Source organism: Pantherophis guttatus, chromosome 2, assembly GCF_059756535.1.
Source record: "Pantherophis guttatus breed Tessera chromosome 2, ASM5975653v1, whole genome shotgun sequence".
NCBI lineage: Eukaryota > Metazoa > Chordata > Lepidosauria > Squamata > Colubridae > Pantherophis > Pantherophis guttatus.
This window is the reverse complement of record NC_142064.1, coordinates 195,105,182-195,124,216: the sequence shown is the minus strand read 5'-3', so window position 1 is coordinate 195,124,216 and position 19,035 is coordinate 195,105,182. Positions and strand designations below refer to the sequence as shown.

At 37.6% G+C, this 19,035-nt stretch overlaps 1 protein-coding gene across 1 annotated transcript; it reads right to left on the bottom strand.

The window, feature by feature from the left end:
* Positions 1–209: 209 nt before the first annotated feature.
* WNT8A (Wnt family member 8A) lies at positions 210–7,943 on the bottom strand. The gene is made up of 6 exons (XM_034403269.3): positions 7,584–7,943; positions 7,452–7,485; positions 7,048–7,186; positions 5,067–5,192; positions 4,553–4,695; positions 210–1,686 (listed from the first exon to the last, which is right to left on the bottom strand). The coding sequence occupies exons 1-6, from the start codon at positions 7,661–7,663 to the stop codon at positions 1,126–1,128; spliced, it is 1,083 nt and encodes a 360-aa protein (XP_034259160.1). The 5' UTR covers positions 7,664–7,943; the 3' UTR covers positions 210–1,125.
* Between the last annotated feature and the right edge of the window lie 11,092 nt (positions 7,944–19,035).

The following is a 19,035-nucleotide window of genomic DNA, read 5'->3' as shown; positions in this document are numbered from 1 at the left end:
AAGGGGTAAAAATTAATCAGCCATAAAAAAAAAAGACCTGAATTTCTTTCCTTGAAAGTTGAATGTCTAATAAAACCCATAGCTTCATCTCTTGAGGCACCTCTGAGAACTAGACCTGTGCATTTAAGATCTTTGAATAAAAAGTGCATATGTTTCACACTAATATACAAATTTATATATATATTTATATATATTTACAATCTATGGAAGTTCAACATGAGAAAAAACTATTCTCTAGCACTACAGAAAATCATTCAAACAATGGACTTCCAAAATTTCTGTGAATTTCAACCAATATTTTAAGCAACCAATATTTTCTGATCACAATGTTGGATTCTTATGACACTATCTTGTTCGAAGAGATAAAATGCAGGATAGCCTCTGATTTTCATACTTTCGATAACTATGTATTTTGCAAGTTAAAAACATATAATGTATAATAGCTATCAGATTGGATCCTATGTATCATCAATATCTTATTACCTTGGGCATTGGAATCCTAAGAAAAATGATAACATTGTATGCCCTAAGCTGTGGAAATATATATCACATTAATAATTATAAATAAGATCAAAGACTGAAAAAGACTGGGGAAGAAAGGGAAATAAGCATTATACATGTAGTTGAACAATATTGAATCTGAGCTTCAGATTTTTTCCATTCCAATCTTGCCAAAAAAGACAATGCTTCAATGTGAAAGGAGACTTGCTACAAGGTTTAACTTGCTTACAGATGTGAAATTTTTGAAAGAAACTTTAAAGCCATCAATGGCTACAGTCTAAGTTTACAATCCATATTACATTGCATTGTAAATGAAACATCTACATATCCCAAGCCTGAATTGATCCTTATAATGTAAGGTTAGCTTGTTGATGAAAACATTTGCCTAGCATGTAGACTAGGGGGAAACCATGTTTCTAGAATAGAGGTAGGCATATAAAAGGTGATGAGCTTGTGCAGTGGCAATATTCAGACTTAATACAAATTTAGTTCAGTGTAATGTGAACACAAAAGCTTTGTCCAATGAAAAACTGAAAGTCCAACAATTATGATCCAAAGATCTCTTTTCTGAATACTTCCTGTGAACAAGGCATTAGCCTTAGGGAAAGTTAGAGGATGATGTATTTATCTCCCATGACCCCTGTTCCGCTGCCGAGAGTTATTGGAAAGAGAGCCCACTCGAGCGGAACAATAATATTTAGTTACCACTTGTTTGCACTGTTCACATTTCACTTTGCAACACCAATGAAACTTGCAATTGCAGCTTGTGACAATTTCAATCTGTTTCTCCTCTATTTTGAGGCCACATTCCATGCAGAGCCTCTTGCAACTCCGCTTCTCCCACTGGGTCAGATTCTTGCCACTTTGAAGACACTCTCGTCCTTCAGTACCATAGAGTCCCAAGCTGATGTTTTTGATGCAATAATCTGGGGAGTCTTCCAAAAACACAAGATCAGCAGCATGCATGGTGTTGAAGGGCTCAGATGACATTCCACGACTCTCCGCACTGTTACCAGCTCTTATTCTTCTCTTGTCCAACTCCAGCTTCTGAGCTTGGTTATATTTGTTCTTTAGATAATTTCCAACATCTCGGAAGTCTGCTAGTTGGAGCCAGCAAGTTTGGATGCTGCAGCTCCCTGATACTCCATGGCACTTGCAGGCCCGCTTCATGGTTGCTTTTACAGCCTTGCATGAGAGATGGAACAACATTTAGGAATACTAGGAAATAAGAGCATTGAACAATTCTGTTAAATTCCAAAAGAATATGGCGAGAAGAGAAACTTAACTCTTCCTTCCCCAAGTAGGCTATTTTAAGAGTGTGCATGGTCAAACATTATGTGGAGGACATAACGATTGGGAGTTTCATCCTAATATATCTGAAGGACACCAGGCTGGAAAAGATTGACTAGATTTAAAAATCTAATCTTTTAATTAAAGATTCAAAAGTTTTAAACAGTTACCATTGAGCATAAGCCCCTACTACTTGATATCTCCCAAATATTTTGGATTACAACTTTCCAAATTGCAAATCTTCATGCCAGTTGGCCAGTTGGATTTAGTGGAAGGCATCAATTTATCTCTTCCTGGTCTCTGGCAATATGTTTGGCTTGTGGCCTGCAATTTCTGACAGGCTGCGACTCAAAGCTCTGTATGGGATACTGCAATCTGCATTCCAAAAATGATTGGGGGAAATGTCATTTTGAGAGAGGGGTTCAGAAGCTTTACAGGGAAAAATTGGTGTCTTAAGCAACAACCTCTTTTCCCCTACTCCATCCCGCTGGCCCCAATTCTAAAAATTACAGAAAAGTGCCCCTTTTTTTAAAGTTCTTTCCATTCTAGAAATAAAAAAGGAGACAGGCTTTTTGTCGCACAGCTCTCAGGTTAGACTTTGTACATGCATTAACTAGTTGGGTCTTATTACATTTGAACATGTGGGGTCCATTTCTGTGTCCAGCTAAGGAGGGCTGGAAATGCTGTAAACTTGATTCAGGATAAGTGCTTTAGACCTTGAACAAGCACATCACCACTCAGCTGTTTGTTAAAGTTTTTGGCTTCTATGTAAGCTGGAGGAGAAGGGGACACTGCTACTTTAAGGAATCCATAAAAATGATTGTTAAGGCAGGGTATTCCTTTCTTCCACATTCATATCAAAATCTGAGCAAAAAGTTATTTTAAAGTGAATTTAAAGTGTTATGCAGCAGTGTTAAGTTCACATCAGGTCTACACCACATCCTCTGAATCGTTTTTCAAAATGTGTACAACTTCCTGTTCAGCGCTCATTGGTTTACATTACTTAACAGGATTAAAAAAAACCCACAAATCTGGAAGAATGTTTTTTCCCCAACTTTCTTCCAGCGAGTTTGGGAGAACGTACATTTGTTATGATTTACTATTCATTTATAATACTATTGAAACATCAAAACCATACAAAATCAATAGAAGTAATAGCAAAATCATACTTTCAAAAACATGTTAAACATCAGACCTGCATTATGGTAAAAGAAGCTATAAACAATATAAAAGTGTATGCTGAAAAAGAAATTATATCAGAGCAAGGCCATCACCAGGAAGGTTCCATCTTCGTCTGTTAATTCTTAGCAGCACATTGTGGGGGGGGGGGCAAGGGAGAGAATAACTCTTAAAGACTAATCTTAATGCCCAGGTAGATGTAGATGAATGCCTCTCCTTTCAATAATAGCTCTGGACCACCTTTAGACTATTTCTAAACAATAGTCCAGTTTGAATCCTAGGACAGCCCTGTTTTCTACAGATCTGAATGCTACCTAGTGTACATGATTTCTGCCAACTTTCTAAGAGTGATAATGTGAGTGATTTGGGCAGAGAGAGAGATTTATGATTAAAGTAAAGAGCTAAACCTGGATCAACCTGCTGTTATTCTAAATGCAGCCCTGCACTGGCACAAGCATCAGGCTTTCATTTAATCTCCCCATAACCTCTTCCCTCTTAACCTGAACTTCTCCACGGCTAAATTCCCATGCTAGGTGAACATTGTTATTAATGGAAACAAGCAACATACATTACTAAAATAAATTCTTCTGTGTTCAGTTAGATTTACTTTATAAATATGTAAAGAATGTCTAGTTGAGTAGTGGAAAACAAAAGCTTACGCCAGTATATTATAATTTTAGACTGACTTATATATATTGGTTTAGTATGTATGGAATATAGTTACTGTCCATATCTTAGAAGCCTCCTTCAGTCTACTGCTCTCTGCATAAGTTGGATTCTAGTTACTATTATCCCTATGTAGCATGAATATCAGATATGGAGGACAGCAGATTGGAGAAAATTAGATTCATGTTCATCAAACACTGCAGAAAAATGTGCTCAATGTTTTTTTTATTTTAATATTAATATATATGGCCAGAAGTTTAACATATTATAAGTAAACTGTAATGCACCAGTTCCTAAAATAACGTTAAGTTAAAATCGATTGGTTTGCTTTTACTTAGTTGGATGTCTGAATACAAGCTGTTATGGATATGGATTCTTTGCAAACTAGACCATCAGGGGTTACTTCACACATTATAAATATGCCTAACAAGCAATCTTGCAAATTCTTTTGAGGAAAAAGAGTCAATAGCAGGCATGTTGGGACTTGTCCGAATCTCTCATTGTAATGGAACTTGAAGATAAATTTCAATCAATCAATATAGAGAACAGATTTTCCACATTTTCCCCATAGCTAAGTGAGAGCAAAGTTTGTATTCATCACATCAAATTGGACTTAATAATACATTTTTTAAAAAATCAGACATTGTGGTTACTGGTTTTAAAGCAATCACTGAACTATTGTCCTACTGACAATGACTAAATGTTCTATTTCCAAAATAAAAAGGAGTTTATTGAAACATGTAGTTCCTTGTAGGGCCAGGTAAGGAAACTCTATAGTTATTCAAGTTGAGCACTCAAGTTCATGAAATCATGGAGATAGTCAAATCAGGAAAACACAGCTTGAAGGCATAGTTCTGTAACATTGTTTGCACATACCCCAATTCCAAAAGAAATATTTTTTCTAAGTAAAACTTACCAATCTCCCTGCCCCATTATTATGCAAATTCAATAAAGCTCTGGCATCATGTGCTGTCTCCAAAGCATCCACAAAGTGCTTGGAAATTTTTTCACCAAATTCCACATTGTCACTACATCCTCCCCAAACCCATCCGCTTCCACCTGGGGGAGAAAAAAAAGTATTATTTCCAAATACCTGTGGGTTGAGTCATAAAACAGAGGTGGGTTTTAAGAAGTTCACCAAAAATCTAAAGAGAATGAGCACAATTTTTGGATTAGTAGAGGAGCATGCATGTGGGGGTGGGAGTGGGGTGGGTGGGAAATAAAACATTTTTCAGTTGTGTTGCTTGGGATTTTTCATAATCTGCACAATTTGTGAGGTTAATTGATACCTTCGTCTAACTTGCAGAAATAAAGAGTACAAAATATGGACCCTGCAGTTCTGCATTTCAAATGTGTAGAAACAAGGTTAACCGAGGAGAACAACACCTGTCTTTCTTCAGTATATCTTTTTCAAAAATACCCAGGCTCACCTACACGTCCATTTCTTGAATTATCACAGCCACAATTCTCAAAGTCTCCCATGCTACAGTTCCTGGTTAGGGAATACATTACTCCAGCTGAGCTGATGGCATGAACAAATGAAGTCTCCCTTGTAGCTAGAAGGAAGAAAGAACTGTCAGTGTGAAACATAAACCTTCATCTCCTTCTAGTCTAATCTTCCCTTCTCCTGGCCAAAATAAAAGCAAAAGAAATCTTTTTCTCATCTCAGGCAATGGGTTTGTATATGCCAATACATTCCCAATCTCTGGAAGGAAGTTTGGTTAAAGAATTTATATCCCCTCCCATGTCCAAATCTCACTAGGATTCTGGATTAGGAAATGTACCAAAAGACAGACAGGAATTACAATGGAATTAAAGAAAAACAAGCTCTTTTTGCAAATTTGTACAGCATGATAAGGAATTGGAGGGAGAGAAATACTAAATTTGTGGATATAATAGCTGCATTTCTACTATAAAATGATTTGTTTTCTAATCATTGCTTTTATTTCAACTCCAAGGTTTTAAATTTTTGTGTTTAAATTTTATATATTTCATCATGTCACAGACAAATCAAGCAGCACTCTTGGTGAAAGCATCCTCATTTGATACACCATTGAATGAAAGTGTTTTTTTCATTTGTATGATGTCTATTCATTCTGAGCTAGTTTGAAGCAGTGAGGGTTGATTGGTTAATCCATCTACATTTCCCCTGGTCTCTATGTCAGTTCATAAATTAGGTGCATTGATATATGATGCCTAGTGATAATCAACAGATTAGTTTTCATTTTGTATCAAAATTGAATTTAAAACATACACATAAATGCACAAATATCCCCAACACACACACACACACACACACACACACACACACAGAGAGAGAGAGAGAGAGAGAGAGAGAGAGAGAGAGAGAGAGAGAGGAATATTTTATAAAGTAATAAAATTAATGTTGCCATTGAATGTCTTCCTTCCCCAAAATTCTTTTAACTAAGGAATTTTTAAATTCCTTTTTAAATATTTTAAATTCTTTAATACATCTATCTATCTATCTATCTATCTATCTATCTATCTATCTATCTATCCACATTCAATGGCAACATTAATTTTATTATTTTATAAAGTATTCTTGCACCCACAGATGTAGAAGTCTTCCATGCTAAATTCAGTAGGAGCAGCTTCGCAGGAAAGTTGCATAGGATTGTGTTCTGAGTTCCAGATTTATGACCAGCCTAGAAATCATTGTTCATTTTGAATTCTGAATGGCCCTTTTTAAAATGTCTTTAAAAAAACAGCAACAAATAGTTGCATTTTAAAATGAACTGTTACTGCTTGACTTAGTCCTGACCATAATTTTTTTTAAAAAAATCCATGCACTACATTAGCTCACCTCTCTGACCTTCAGCAAAAATGAGAGACTCAAAACTTGCACACTATTTTTTATCTGATCTGACCTAATAAAACCATTGTCCTAATAGGGATGAACACAGCAGCTGATTTCTGGGATAAAAAGACAGACCTCAACCTTGGCTGGGGAAAAAAAATGTTCTTGAGGTACCAACTCAATGTGTATATGCATTATAAACTGGATATCGTACCAATCCTGATTCAGATCTTCATACTATAAAGCACAGCAGATGACTGATTGGTCACTTTCCACACAATCTACCTCTTGTAGATTGTAAGGATTAGAGATCTAAAACAATTTTCTATGTCATTTCTAGAAAAAAGGCACCCCCACCTATGGTAACTAATAACAGCAGAGTAAAAGAGAAATTTACTTTGATCTGTTCAATAATGTATTCCTATTATATATTCCTTCACATATTCCAGGAGCAAGTCAGGCCACAGGTAACTGAAAACTTGGTGAACCCTACAAGTTATGCTCTATTCTCAGTTGCACATAACCTTTGCAGACTGATAAACACAATTCAAGTGGACCTATCAAAAGGCAGGGATGTGTTAAAATCCACTTACCACTTCTAAGTCTATGGTGAGTGGAGAGTTGAAGTGCACTCTCTGGACAATTCCAGCGTTCCCAGATAAACTGATGCTTACATTCCTCGATTCCACTTTGGGCACCAGCAGACACGCTCGTAGAGTACCTCAAATACGCCTTTCACAGACAAAACAAATATAATACATTATTTTCCAATGTTTCTCAACCCTCCCAAACACCCTTAAATTATATCCAGAGGTTATAATCCAAATTATATCCAATTATATAGCCATTTATATCCAGTTTCTCTGATTTCTGCACAGAGGGTCACAATATTAATAAAGGTTACTTACCGTAGGTAAATAATATGTTATTGACTAAAGTAAGCTGTCATCAATTATGCAAGTTTAAAGTACATTTTAGAGGGGTAAGGAATAAGTACCTTGGGCCCTGTCATCAGAAAGTTATTCACTGACCTGTAGAAAGAGAGAGAAAAAAAAGTTATGAAAAACTTTTCTGAACAGAGTCATTCCAAACCCAGAACCCTAAGTGGCAGTGAGCCTTGAATGCCTACCAGGCTGATGATGTGTTGAAAACAGCAATAGCACTATATAGCATGAGACTGGCCAGGGTGACGGAGGTCCCTCTTCTCATGGTAAATCTCTATTCCCCTAGCTGACCTACTAAATTGTCTTCCCTTCACACCCTTCTCAAAGGATTTGCTAGATAACAGAAAGATCTAGTGCTCCTCCTTTTATTATACTTAAAAAAAAAAAACAACTACAAAAAGTCCCAGCCCAATAGAATGAGGGTGGAAAAAAAACACCAAGGCTCTTTTAATTACTTAAAAGCCTAATTATGGAATAAAAATCTCCCATAAGCCCGCCAGCCTCCTTCATCAGATGCTAGAAGAAGGGAAGTTCCTGCAGCCTAAGTCTTTCTTATTTATAAGGTGGATGCCTAAACGGCCAACTGCCCCCCTCTCACCCACCCCCATTCATTTGCTACCCAATGACAAGATAGCAGAAGGAGCTGCCTGATGATGCTGCACTTCAAAAGGCAAAGGGAGGAGGAAGGGGGGGGTGTCTTCGCTATCCATTCTCAGAACTTGCCTAACAATAGAGAACTTTTTAATGCTCTTAAAGCGCTCCTTGACTTGAAGAGAGGTGTCCTTTCTTTCTCCTTTGAAAAACAAACAAACAACACCTTTCCTTCTTCTGGTCTTCTGTCGCTCCCCAGAGATCAGGGGGATCATTTGGGGAAAGGCTAATTATCTTTGATGATTAAATTGCTCCTTCCAATGAAATCCTGCTAGTTGAACAAACTTTGCGAGGGTTTCTCCGAGGACAGAGCTAAGATTTCATACATTGGAAGGTGAGGGCAGCCTCATTTGTGAACTTCAATAGCCTCCCTCAGTTGATGCCTTGCAGGGCTGTTCCTCATGAGCGTAGTTGTGTTGCCTGAAACTATAGAAGATAACATTTAGTATACCTGCACTAGGGATGGTCCTCTTGGAATGTTTTAAAGTAGTTAAAAGTATAAAGAGCTAGTATTATAATTCTCATTTTATTTTCATCATGCAACAGATTAAGAAACATGATCCCAGCCAGGAAAAGTGGGTAATTGTTATAGCTATACAAAATTTGTTTCATGCTGTATTCTATTCTGATGGGCATGACAGAGATGTAAGTTATAAATCAGCAGTTAACCTGGCTTTCAAAAAATTCAGACAGAAAGACTATCTGTAACAATGTCCATGGACCTCTTCCAGCACATTAAAAGCAAGATGGTATTTTTAGTGTGATTAAGTAATCATCAAAAATCCTCTCTTCTGCACTTGCAAATTTACTTAAATATAAATATCCCTAAATCCACAGAATTTTACATTTATTCCCAAACAGATGGGCAAGAAGGTGCAGCATTAGTATTCTGCAAGGCCTATTCACATGAAAATTTGAGATAATTTACTTTTCTGGGGGAGCATTTTGCAAGATAAAGCCCCCTTTTTTTGACTGGGCATCTCAATGTTTGATTTGTCAGCTTGCTATTGATTTATCCCAATATGACCGCAACAAATTTCACCTCCCCCTTTTCCTCCTTAATTTCCCCTTTTCTGATTCATTTTTTGACTGATAATAGCCAATATTTCTTGTTCTCACATGTCTAATTCCTGATTCTCCAAACAAATGTATTTTTGGAAGGGGCTCTTCAAAGATCTTAAAATTGGAGTAGGTAATATGTAGACTGTCAGAATATTGCCTGCATATGATGCACCAGAGACTAGAAGGGGTTAAGTCTTTACAGACATCACATGTGACTATATCAGCCAATGAACTCTTTTATTGGACTCTTACCCAGAAACCACTTGGACATCTTACCTGTTTTTTCTCTCTCTCTCATCTATCTCTCAGCAAGACAACATGTGAATTTATCTCTCCTCTCAACATCTGAGTCATACAGTTAGGGTAAAAAGTGCAACAGGACACCTTGTTCATTATTGTATGCATGTATATATTTTGTAAATAATAAAACAACTTTTTGAACCTGAAGCTGTATTGACCAAATAACTTCCTCACAGAACCAAATGAGCACAACCATCAATATATATCTGACAAATGGTAGCAGACGATGACATAGACAAAGTAAACATTCCAGGACTGTGTCTGTATAGTTTTACAGTATAGATCATGACTGGCATTTTAACTGTACCTAGAAACATGCCTACTAGCCTGAGAATATTAAAGAAAATAAAGTGTTCGCTACTTTAGTGAACCATGGCCATGGCCAGGTGGGGTTTAGACTTCATTAAGTTTCCAAACGCATTTTAAATAAAGCCTCTTTAAGACAACACTAGACTGATCCAAAGGAACATCATCAAGGTATGTGTTATAAAGATCCGATATTTCCAAGATTTTATGCATTGAATATATGAGGAAATGCACTGGTAACTACCAGCAAAACCTGAAACCATGTTCTTGAGGTACCAATTCAAGAACATTTTTAGTTTAAGACCTAAATCTAGGATAGCTGGAAAATATGTGTCCTCATGGAAAATGCAGCCCAATCCATTACATTTTATTAGTTCATTAGTTAGATAAACTGAATCCCGTATTCCATTTTTCAACTTAGGAGGAACAGTTATATGATCTCTGAATGGAGCATTTGATATGATTATGATTGATGTTATTCAATCAATTATCAACATTAGATATCTGATTTAGAATTTGAATCTATTTCTTGATTAGATGAGAAAGAGAAAAGAAGGCAGGAGCCATCTGCGTACTGATGAAGCCAAACTATCCAAACTATCTTCTCCCAAGAATGTCATCTTTATGTGAAATAGAATAGGGTATAAAATTTAATCCTGGAGTCCATAAACCACTGAACAGGCTCAGAAGGGATGTTTCGGAATCACTGTCTGAAATCTGTGGGAGACACTGGTTCTGTGCTTCCAATTGCAATTCTAGTCATATACTCCAGAAATGTTTCATCGTCAAGCATATTAAAAGCAGTAAGGGAATGTAGCCAAATCATCAGCTACCTACTATTCCTGTTCAGTGCCTGGAATAGAGAAGATTATTTATCAATATGACAAAGCACACTCCAACTCATTAACATACTAAAGCAAAACTGAAATGACTCTAGATAAGCCATCTCCTGCAGAAACCTCTAGGGTAGATACACCTTCACATCTTATTTGAAAAAGAAATATTGGAAATTTGTGGGAAAAGGTACAGTTTGTTGGGATTTGGCAAGAAGTTCCTTATCACCAAAAGTCTCTTCCTTTCTAATTTTTTAAAAATGGAAATGTAGTTTTATTTTATTTTTTAAAAAACTTTTTTTTCACTATTTAGTATATTTTAGCATTTACTCAGTCAGTCATTTTTATAAATCATGAAGGTCACCTATGATATTGCTTATCTGTTCAAGGATCTTGTTCCCACACGGAGGCAATACAGGGGAAGAATGCATAAAATGCCTGGGCAAGCAAAGGCCATCATTCCTTGCCCTGGAGCTGCACCATCAGATCACACAATGTGGCTGAGAATCATTTCCTAAAGATCATCACTTGTGTAAGGTATTTAGAATTCCAACTCCAAGACTAATAGTTTAAACTTCCTGACACAATTTACTGCAAAGAACTCCAATGACAGAAAATGTGGTATAAATCTGACACAGCATAAGCATTTAAACATGCTGTGAAAGGGGGTTATTATAGCACAGTAGGGCAGTCCTTAGACACCACCATTTCTTACATGAGATAGTTGGGCATCTCATAAGTCAAGCTTATTCATTTGCCAGAAACCCAGAGTACCCACCAAAAAAATTAAATGGAAAGAACCAGTGGTCCAGGGCTACATACCTGTTTGCTCAAAATCCTTGAGTACAATCTTCAAGACTTTCAAAAGCTACTATGAAATTATATATGTTTAATATGATAGAAAATAAAATGATTAATTCATGGAGAATAAGTACAGTATTCATATCTCTGGTTCAATTTAAACATGAATGCAACCAAATTTAGTTTTGTTCTCAACCTACTCATTACTAGAAGTGCAATCTCTGGTTTGCTCTTCATTGGCCACATATATAGCCCTGGGCAGGAAAAGGTTGTATCAGATTTAGCAGACTATTTTCATATCATAGCAAAGGACTAAGTCACACAAGCCCAAGGCTCCTTCCTTTCTTTCTGAATTCTTTCTTGACTCCAAGTTTATTAGCAATAGAAGAAACTTATCATCATCCAAGATCATGTGAAAGGGAAACCTGGAGCCAGCCTGATAAAGCTGCAAACAAACATTCACAATCAGAGGATTAAAATGGTAGGTTAGTGAGAATGTAATGAATGCCAAATTCCTTGTAATGAGCACAGAAGTTTTCCCAAAGCGAATGTATTCCTGCTGGGAGGAAAAAACCTTGCCTTGAGACACTGTAATCATTAACATTCTGGAAAGCCATTTCAGAAAGGAAAGGATTTTAATAGACAACAAATGATTCAATTCTTCTTTGTAAGAAAGTGTTTGGTGGAAAGAAAACCGCTAATCTGATTTTCCCCCCGCACAAATGATTATGCTTTACAGTAGGACTCTAATCCCAGCTACATCTGAAGAGTGCTAAACTGGGGAAGACTAGTGCAACAGGGGTTTTCTGATATTATAAGCACTTACGTTAAATATTCTGTGAAATATTTTTCTTCAGTTGACTTCCTACCAAAATTTCATTAGACCAGATCATATATCACACTGTTTAACATACAGTAGTTGGCTGAACAAATAACAGATTCAGATTCAGAAAGCATGTTAATTTTGGTTTATAAACCACACCAACTAGATTCATACTACACAGGAAGGCAATCCCATACCATTCACATCTCATTGTAAACTGGCACCTTCCATGCATTAGACCAGAGCTGTCAAACTCGCGGGCCGGATGCCTCAAACGCTGGCCACACCCACACCCGTTTTAGCGAAGGGGAAAAAAGTCCCAATACGTCACGTGATGTCGCCATGACGATGTGAGTTTGGCATCCCTGCATTAGACCATTTACTACACCACAGAAAAATACCAAGCTCTGAGATAGACTCTATTCTTCAAATAGCAGCTGCAGCTACTATATGTGGACATTTCCCATAGCAATTACCTAGGACAAGAGCAGGTCCTGAAATAAGTAATTTGTTTCCAGAGAGATATATTTATTTATTTACTTATTTAAACCATGCCATCAACTATAATTAGCCATGTTATCATCTTTTGGTACCAACTATGACTTTTTCTTAGATAGCTTATTCTTTCTTTAATAAAAAAAAAACCACTAGAAGGACCTCTTCAGAGCAGATATTTAATAATTTTTCTATGTTCTAGTATGAGGGTGGTATGGCAATAACCACATATGTGTGCTTATACATGTGGTTTTATAGTTGAGGAGCCACCTCTTTTTTTCTTGAGTAAGAAGCCTCTTTAACATAGGGGTCAAAATAAGAATAAAGATCTTCCTGTTAGTTAGCTACTGTTCTTATTTTCACCTAGCAGCATTTATTATACAAAATATTCTCAGAGCATAGGATGGAGATGCCTTGAGAAGACTAGCTATGCAGAAATCTCAGAAGACCTGGCATTTAATCAGAAATGGTTATATTGACTGCATAGCTATTTGACTGTAATCAGTGAAATTCTCCAGATTCTTCTGGTGATTCAGGGCTTGCGGTCCTGGCTGTTCACAGCCCTGAGGGGATGAAGTGATTAGCAGCATGGATGGAAAGGATGGCTTGTTCACTGGGACTGGCAGTGCTGCTTTGCCTTTGACATAAGAAGGAAGTGTGACCAATGGTGCTTTCCTAGCACAGAGGAAATCCGCTGTTCAGGAAAGATGTTTGACTTTGAATCTGCATCTATATCAGGAAATATATGCTCCTGTACTGGATTTAGTGAGATTAACTTCTGAGTAAGCCTGCAGGCTGGCATTGCATGCCTGCAGTCCTAACAATATTTACTAAGGAGCTAGTACCATTTCCCCCAACTACTGAGATGTGTGATATATTCCACGGGGAGCATGGCTGAAGATGCTGTAAAATAAACCCAATATCTTTGGAAGATAATAGGCTGAGGAAGGCTAATTAGATCTACTGAACTAAAGAGTTCAGTTTGTGAGTTTGTGGCAAGAGAGTCAGATTGTAAGATGACTATTTTCATTGCAATGGCTAACATGGGCTATCATACCGGGTCTGGTAGCTCAGCAGACTAAAAGCATTGTGATTAACACCAGCTGTCTGCAATTACTGGAAGTTCGAATCTCACCAGGCTCAAGATTGACTCAGCCTTCCATCCTTTCTAAAGTAGGTTAAATGAGGACCCAGTTTGTGGGGGCAATAAGCTGACTTTGTATAAATATACAAAAGTATGAAGGCTATTGCTTAACGCATTGTAAGCTGCCCTGAGTCTCCGGAGAAGGGCGGCATATAAATCAATTTTTTTTAAAAAAATCTACATGAAAACTTAGCAGAAATAATTTTCCACAGCAGCTTTGGACAAGGATTAGATGAATTATTGTGCTAAGGAGGCATTTGGAAAGGGCCACAAATAAAATGACAGGGGAAACCAATATACAGAGGACTGCCTCTAAAATGCTTCTTGGTTTAGGACATGTTGGCTTATTTTACCTCATGATCAGTGGTGGGTTTCAAAATTTTTTGCTACCAGTTCTGTGGGTGTGGCTTGGTGGCATGGCAGGAGAAGGATACTGTAAAATCTCCATTCCCTCCCCACTCCAGGGGAAGATTACTGCAAAATCCCCATTTCCTCCCAATCAGCTGGGACTCGGGAGGCAGAGAATAGATGGGGGAGGGGCCAGTCAGAGGTGGTATTTACCGGTTCTCCAAACTACTCAAAATTTCTGCTACTGGTTCTTGAGAACTGGTCAGAAGCTGCTGAAACCCACCTCTGCTCATGTTACAGGAGTCTGATCTGCAGACTGATCTGCACCAAGGACTGGTAGGTACCTTGTTGTTAGGAGTCTTTAGGTCTGCGCTCAAAAGATTTCTGCATGTCCAAGCAAATGAAGGAATTCTAGTCAGAGTTTCTGAATAATATCAGCTGCAAAAATGGAGGGCATTGATTAAATGTTATATTTTCAAGCTATTATTCCATTTCCAGACTTAATTGAAAGTGTCCAGTCTTTAATGTGCTAAAAAAATATTCATTCTTACTTTTAAACCTCTTGGTTTTCTTAGTGAATATCTCTTTTTCCATCAGACCTCCCAGCACTTTAGACCTTCTGATAAGACTTTTGCTCAGGAAATTAAATTAGCAAGGTGGGCCTTTGGGCTGAAGTCCCCATACATGAAACTCTCTTCCAATGAAGGTTTGTGTAGCTGTCTCTTCCTCACTGGTATATCTTACTGACATAAGAAATCCTATTTACTACAGGTACAAAAATGATTGGGGGACTGGAAGCTAAACATATGAAGAATGGTTGCAGGAATTGGGTATGCCTTGTTTAATGAAAAGAAGGACTAGGGGAGACATGATAGCAGTTTTCCAATATTTAAGGAGCTGCCATAAAGAAGAAGAGGTCAACCTAATTCCAAAGCACCTGAAGGCAGAATAAGAAACAATGGATGGAAAGTAATCAAGGAGACAACTAGAACTAAGGAGAAATTTTCTAGCAGAAGTATTAATCAGTGGAATCACTTGCCTCCAGAAGTTGTGGGTGCTCCAACACGAGGTATTTAAGAACAGATTGGACAACCATTTGTCTGAAATGGTATAGGGTCTCCTGCTTGAGCAGGAGGTTGGACTAGAAGACCTCCAAGGTCCCTTCCAACTCTGTTACTCTGATATCTTTCCAATGAAAACTGGACCATGCTTTTGCTCCTTTTGTCTGGTTTTGTCTCTTTTGAATTCTATGTTTTGTTCATAATTTAAAAAAATCTTTGTTTTTTTATTAATAATACTAAATATTTTTACAGATAATTTAAATATAATTATTCAGAGGTTATATATCGTAAACAGAAGATAGTTAAGAAGATATCTTAATTTTCCCTTCCTCTCTCCATTGCAGCTCTGTTAATATAAAATTCCTCTTAGTAATTTTCTTTCCTCCACTATAGCTAAGTAATTTTGGGGGGGGGGGGGGATGCTATGATTACAGAGGAAGAGAAAACAAAGGGAAAGACATTGTGTGAATTATAGTTTGTTCAATGACTGAATGCGATGGTGGTTAGGGACGACCATGTATCTAGGTTTGATTTTATGACTCATGTCATTCTGATTTAAAGCCAGTCCCCATGATTGACTCTGCAACAACTTATCCTGCCAAGCTCAGAAGAATGAAGGAAGGAAATTATGCCATAAATTTCTTTACACACTGGCAGTTTACACACCCCGTGAACATATGAACAGCAGTTATCAAGCTCAAGGTGATTGTGAAAACCATTCTGAAACCACTGACTCTCTATTGAACAGGCATGTTTGTTATTATTTTAATTCCAATTTTTGTCTTTCCAATATTTAATTTCTATATATCAACATGTATATAACTGGGGCTTGCAGTGTTTTGTATTTTATTCTGCATAGGTGCTCCAGAGCATTACAGATGCAAATGTAGCCTGTGGACAACTCTTTAAAAATAACCACATTTTGGGGAATGTGGAATTGTGTGGAAAATGGCAGCAACATGATTTTGGGAAAAGATAAGACACATTTTTGGAATCAAGTGCAAAATGCTGCATAGTTTTGTTATGCAAACGTCATCACGAAATGCAATAGTCATCCAGGAGCTTTTCAAAGAACACTTATTCATTTTTATCAAATAGAAGTTTAGTGTATGAAATCTTTGAAAATCAGATATTGTAAAGAAATAGCTGCCGAGTGCTACGGAGTATGGGAGGCAAAGGGCCCAATAGTATAAAAAGACAATCAGGATTGGGTTGGAGTGAGCTTGGGAGTGATACGATCTGGGAGAAAGAAAAAATGGATACCAGTGGAGGGGTGGGAAGATCAAATCTCACAGGCTCAAGGTTGACTCAGCCTTCCAGCCTTCCGAGGTGGGTAAAATGAGGACCCAGATTGTTAGGGGGCAATATGCTATTTAGTATACTGTTTTTGGTGTAAGCCGCCCAGAGTCCTCAGAGAGTGGGCAGCATAGAAATATGACTAATAATAAATAATAATAAATACATAAGTGCTGCGGAACACAACACAAAGATTGGAAGAGGCCACTACAATGAAAGAACAGATCCAAAATATGAACTCTGTGTGCAATATAAGAAAAGTAGAAAGAATGAGGAAGTGATTTCAGGCTATCTGAATACAAAGTGAGTGATAGGACTGTTTCAGGCTTTCAGAGATCTGAACTTTCCCATGGCCACACTTGGAAGTAACTTGCAACACATTTCAAAGAGTACAGCATTAGGACCAGATGGAAAGATTACAATCTTGATCAAGGTTGGATTTTGGGATATATGGCACAAATGAGTTGTAACAGGAATTCCTGTGCTTGAGCTATCTTAGAAAAAAAAAATTCTAAAAAGGAAGTCAACATGGAATAATACAAGCAAGTCACATCGTGCAAATAGAAAAGGAAGAGTGGTGCATTTAAAACTTAAACACAGCAAATGACAGCTTTTGAAGTTTATACCCTCCTTGCCAAGAGAATCGGATCTTCCATGGCTTTACAAATATATCCCTCTAACTAATTACCTCCATTCTAATTACCACACCTGGTAATTAGAAAAAAATTCCTCTCCTTCCTTCCTTGAAGACTTTTATTGTATTCATCTGCATTGCTCTCCATAGGAGGCAAAGTACTTCCCTATGTGTGATGCCATATATCGGTTCTTTATTTGTATACAGACACCTACAACTTGTGGGGGGAGGGGGGGAAGGAGGAGAAAGTTCTTGAATGTCTTATTTTCCTGAACTCTTTTCTTTCTCAGGATTAAGTCCTTGCAGTGATGCATTTCTGATGAAGAGTAACTTTGATATTTAGGAATAATTTTACATTGGATAGTACCACATAAAGATAATATCATATTACATACATTGCTTATTGTGGGCAGCTCTCTGTATAATGTAAAATGTATAATGTATAATATATAATGTATAATGTATAGCTCTCTGTATAATGTATAATGCACAATCTTATATTCCTATCTGATAAAATCTACTGAGAATGAGAATGGAATTTGCAACAGAAAAAATCCATCCATTTTCATGAGCTCCATTTTAGTCCCTATCCAAATCTGTTCTGAAATGTTGCACATTTGTGGAGCAGATGCATAGGTATTAAATGTGCGAGAAGCCAAATAAATGCCCAATGGAGCTGGCAGGTGTGATCTTGGAATCACTGACCCATGATCTTTCAAAGATCCTGGAGCACCAGGGAAGCTTCCAAAGCACTGAAAAAGAGCTGATGTGGTTCCCAATCTTCATAAAAGGAAAAGAAAAATGGATTCAATAAACCACAGACCAATCAGCCTGACATCAATCAAGGAAAGCTATTACTTGAAGCCAATATGGGTTTGTCAAAAACAGACCATGTCAGATAAACTTTATTGCATTAATGACAAAGTGACTAAATTAGTGGACCAGCAAAATGCTGTGAACATAAGGCATTGGACAAAGTAGACCACAACGTACTTCTTGGTAAGATAGAAAAATATGGGATAGACAGCACCATTTCAGATGGATTCATGACTGGCTGACCAACCACATCCAGTGTGTAGTTTTCAATGGATCTACATCTTCATGGAGAGAAGCATGCAGTGGGGTATCCCATGGTTCTGTCTTAGGTCTTGCCTCCAGGTGTTCAATTACTGGATGTTTTAAAGAAGAGATTGAACAGCCATTGTCTGAAATGGTATAAGATGTCTTGTCTGAGCAGGGGGTTGGACTAAAAGACCTCCAAGGTCCCTTCCAACTCTATATTCAATTTTTCAATGGTTAAGCAAATCACTGTGGTCATTAAATGAATCTGGCTTCCCCATTGACTTTGCTTGTTGGAAACCAGCTTAGAAAGTTACCATCGCTGATCATGTGATATCAGAATGCTGCAACACTCATAAATACATGCTGGCTGCCAAGGGCCTGAATTTTGATCATGTGACCACAGAGATGTTGCAACAGGTGGAAGTGCAAGGATTACTCTTATCATAACTTAGAATCAGGGGTGGGTTTCAGCAGGTTCTGACCAGTTCTGGAGAACCGGTAGTGGAAATTTTGAGTGGTTCGGAGAACCAGTAGTAAAAATTCTGACTGGCCCCGCCCCCATCTATTCTCTGTCTCCCAAGTCCCAGCTGCTCGGGAGGAAATGGGGATTTTGCAGTAACCTTCTCCTGGATTGGGGAAGGAATAGATATTTTACAGTATCCTTCCCCTGGAGTGGGGTGGAAATGCACATTTTACAGTATCCTTCCCCTGCCATGCCCACCAAGCCATGCCACGCCCACCAAGCCACACCCACAGAACCGGTAGTAAAAAAATTTGAAACCCACCACTGCTTAGAATGGTCATTAAATGAATATTTGTAA

Coding starts and splice junctions, on each gene's coding strand:
- WNT8A (XM_034403269.3), bottom strand. CDS start 7,663: ATGAGAAGAGGGACCTCCGTCACCCTGGCCAGTCTCATGCTATATAGT. Junction 4,696..5,066: donor TTCAAGAAATGGACGTGTAG/GTGAGCCTGGGT, acceptor TTTCTCCCCCAG/GTGGAAGCGGATGGGTTTGG. Junction 1,687..4,552: donor ATAATGGGGCAGGGAGATTG/GTAAGTTTTACT, acceptor CTCTCATGCAAG/GCTGTAAAAGCAACCATGAA.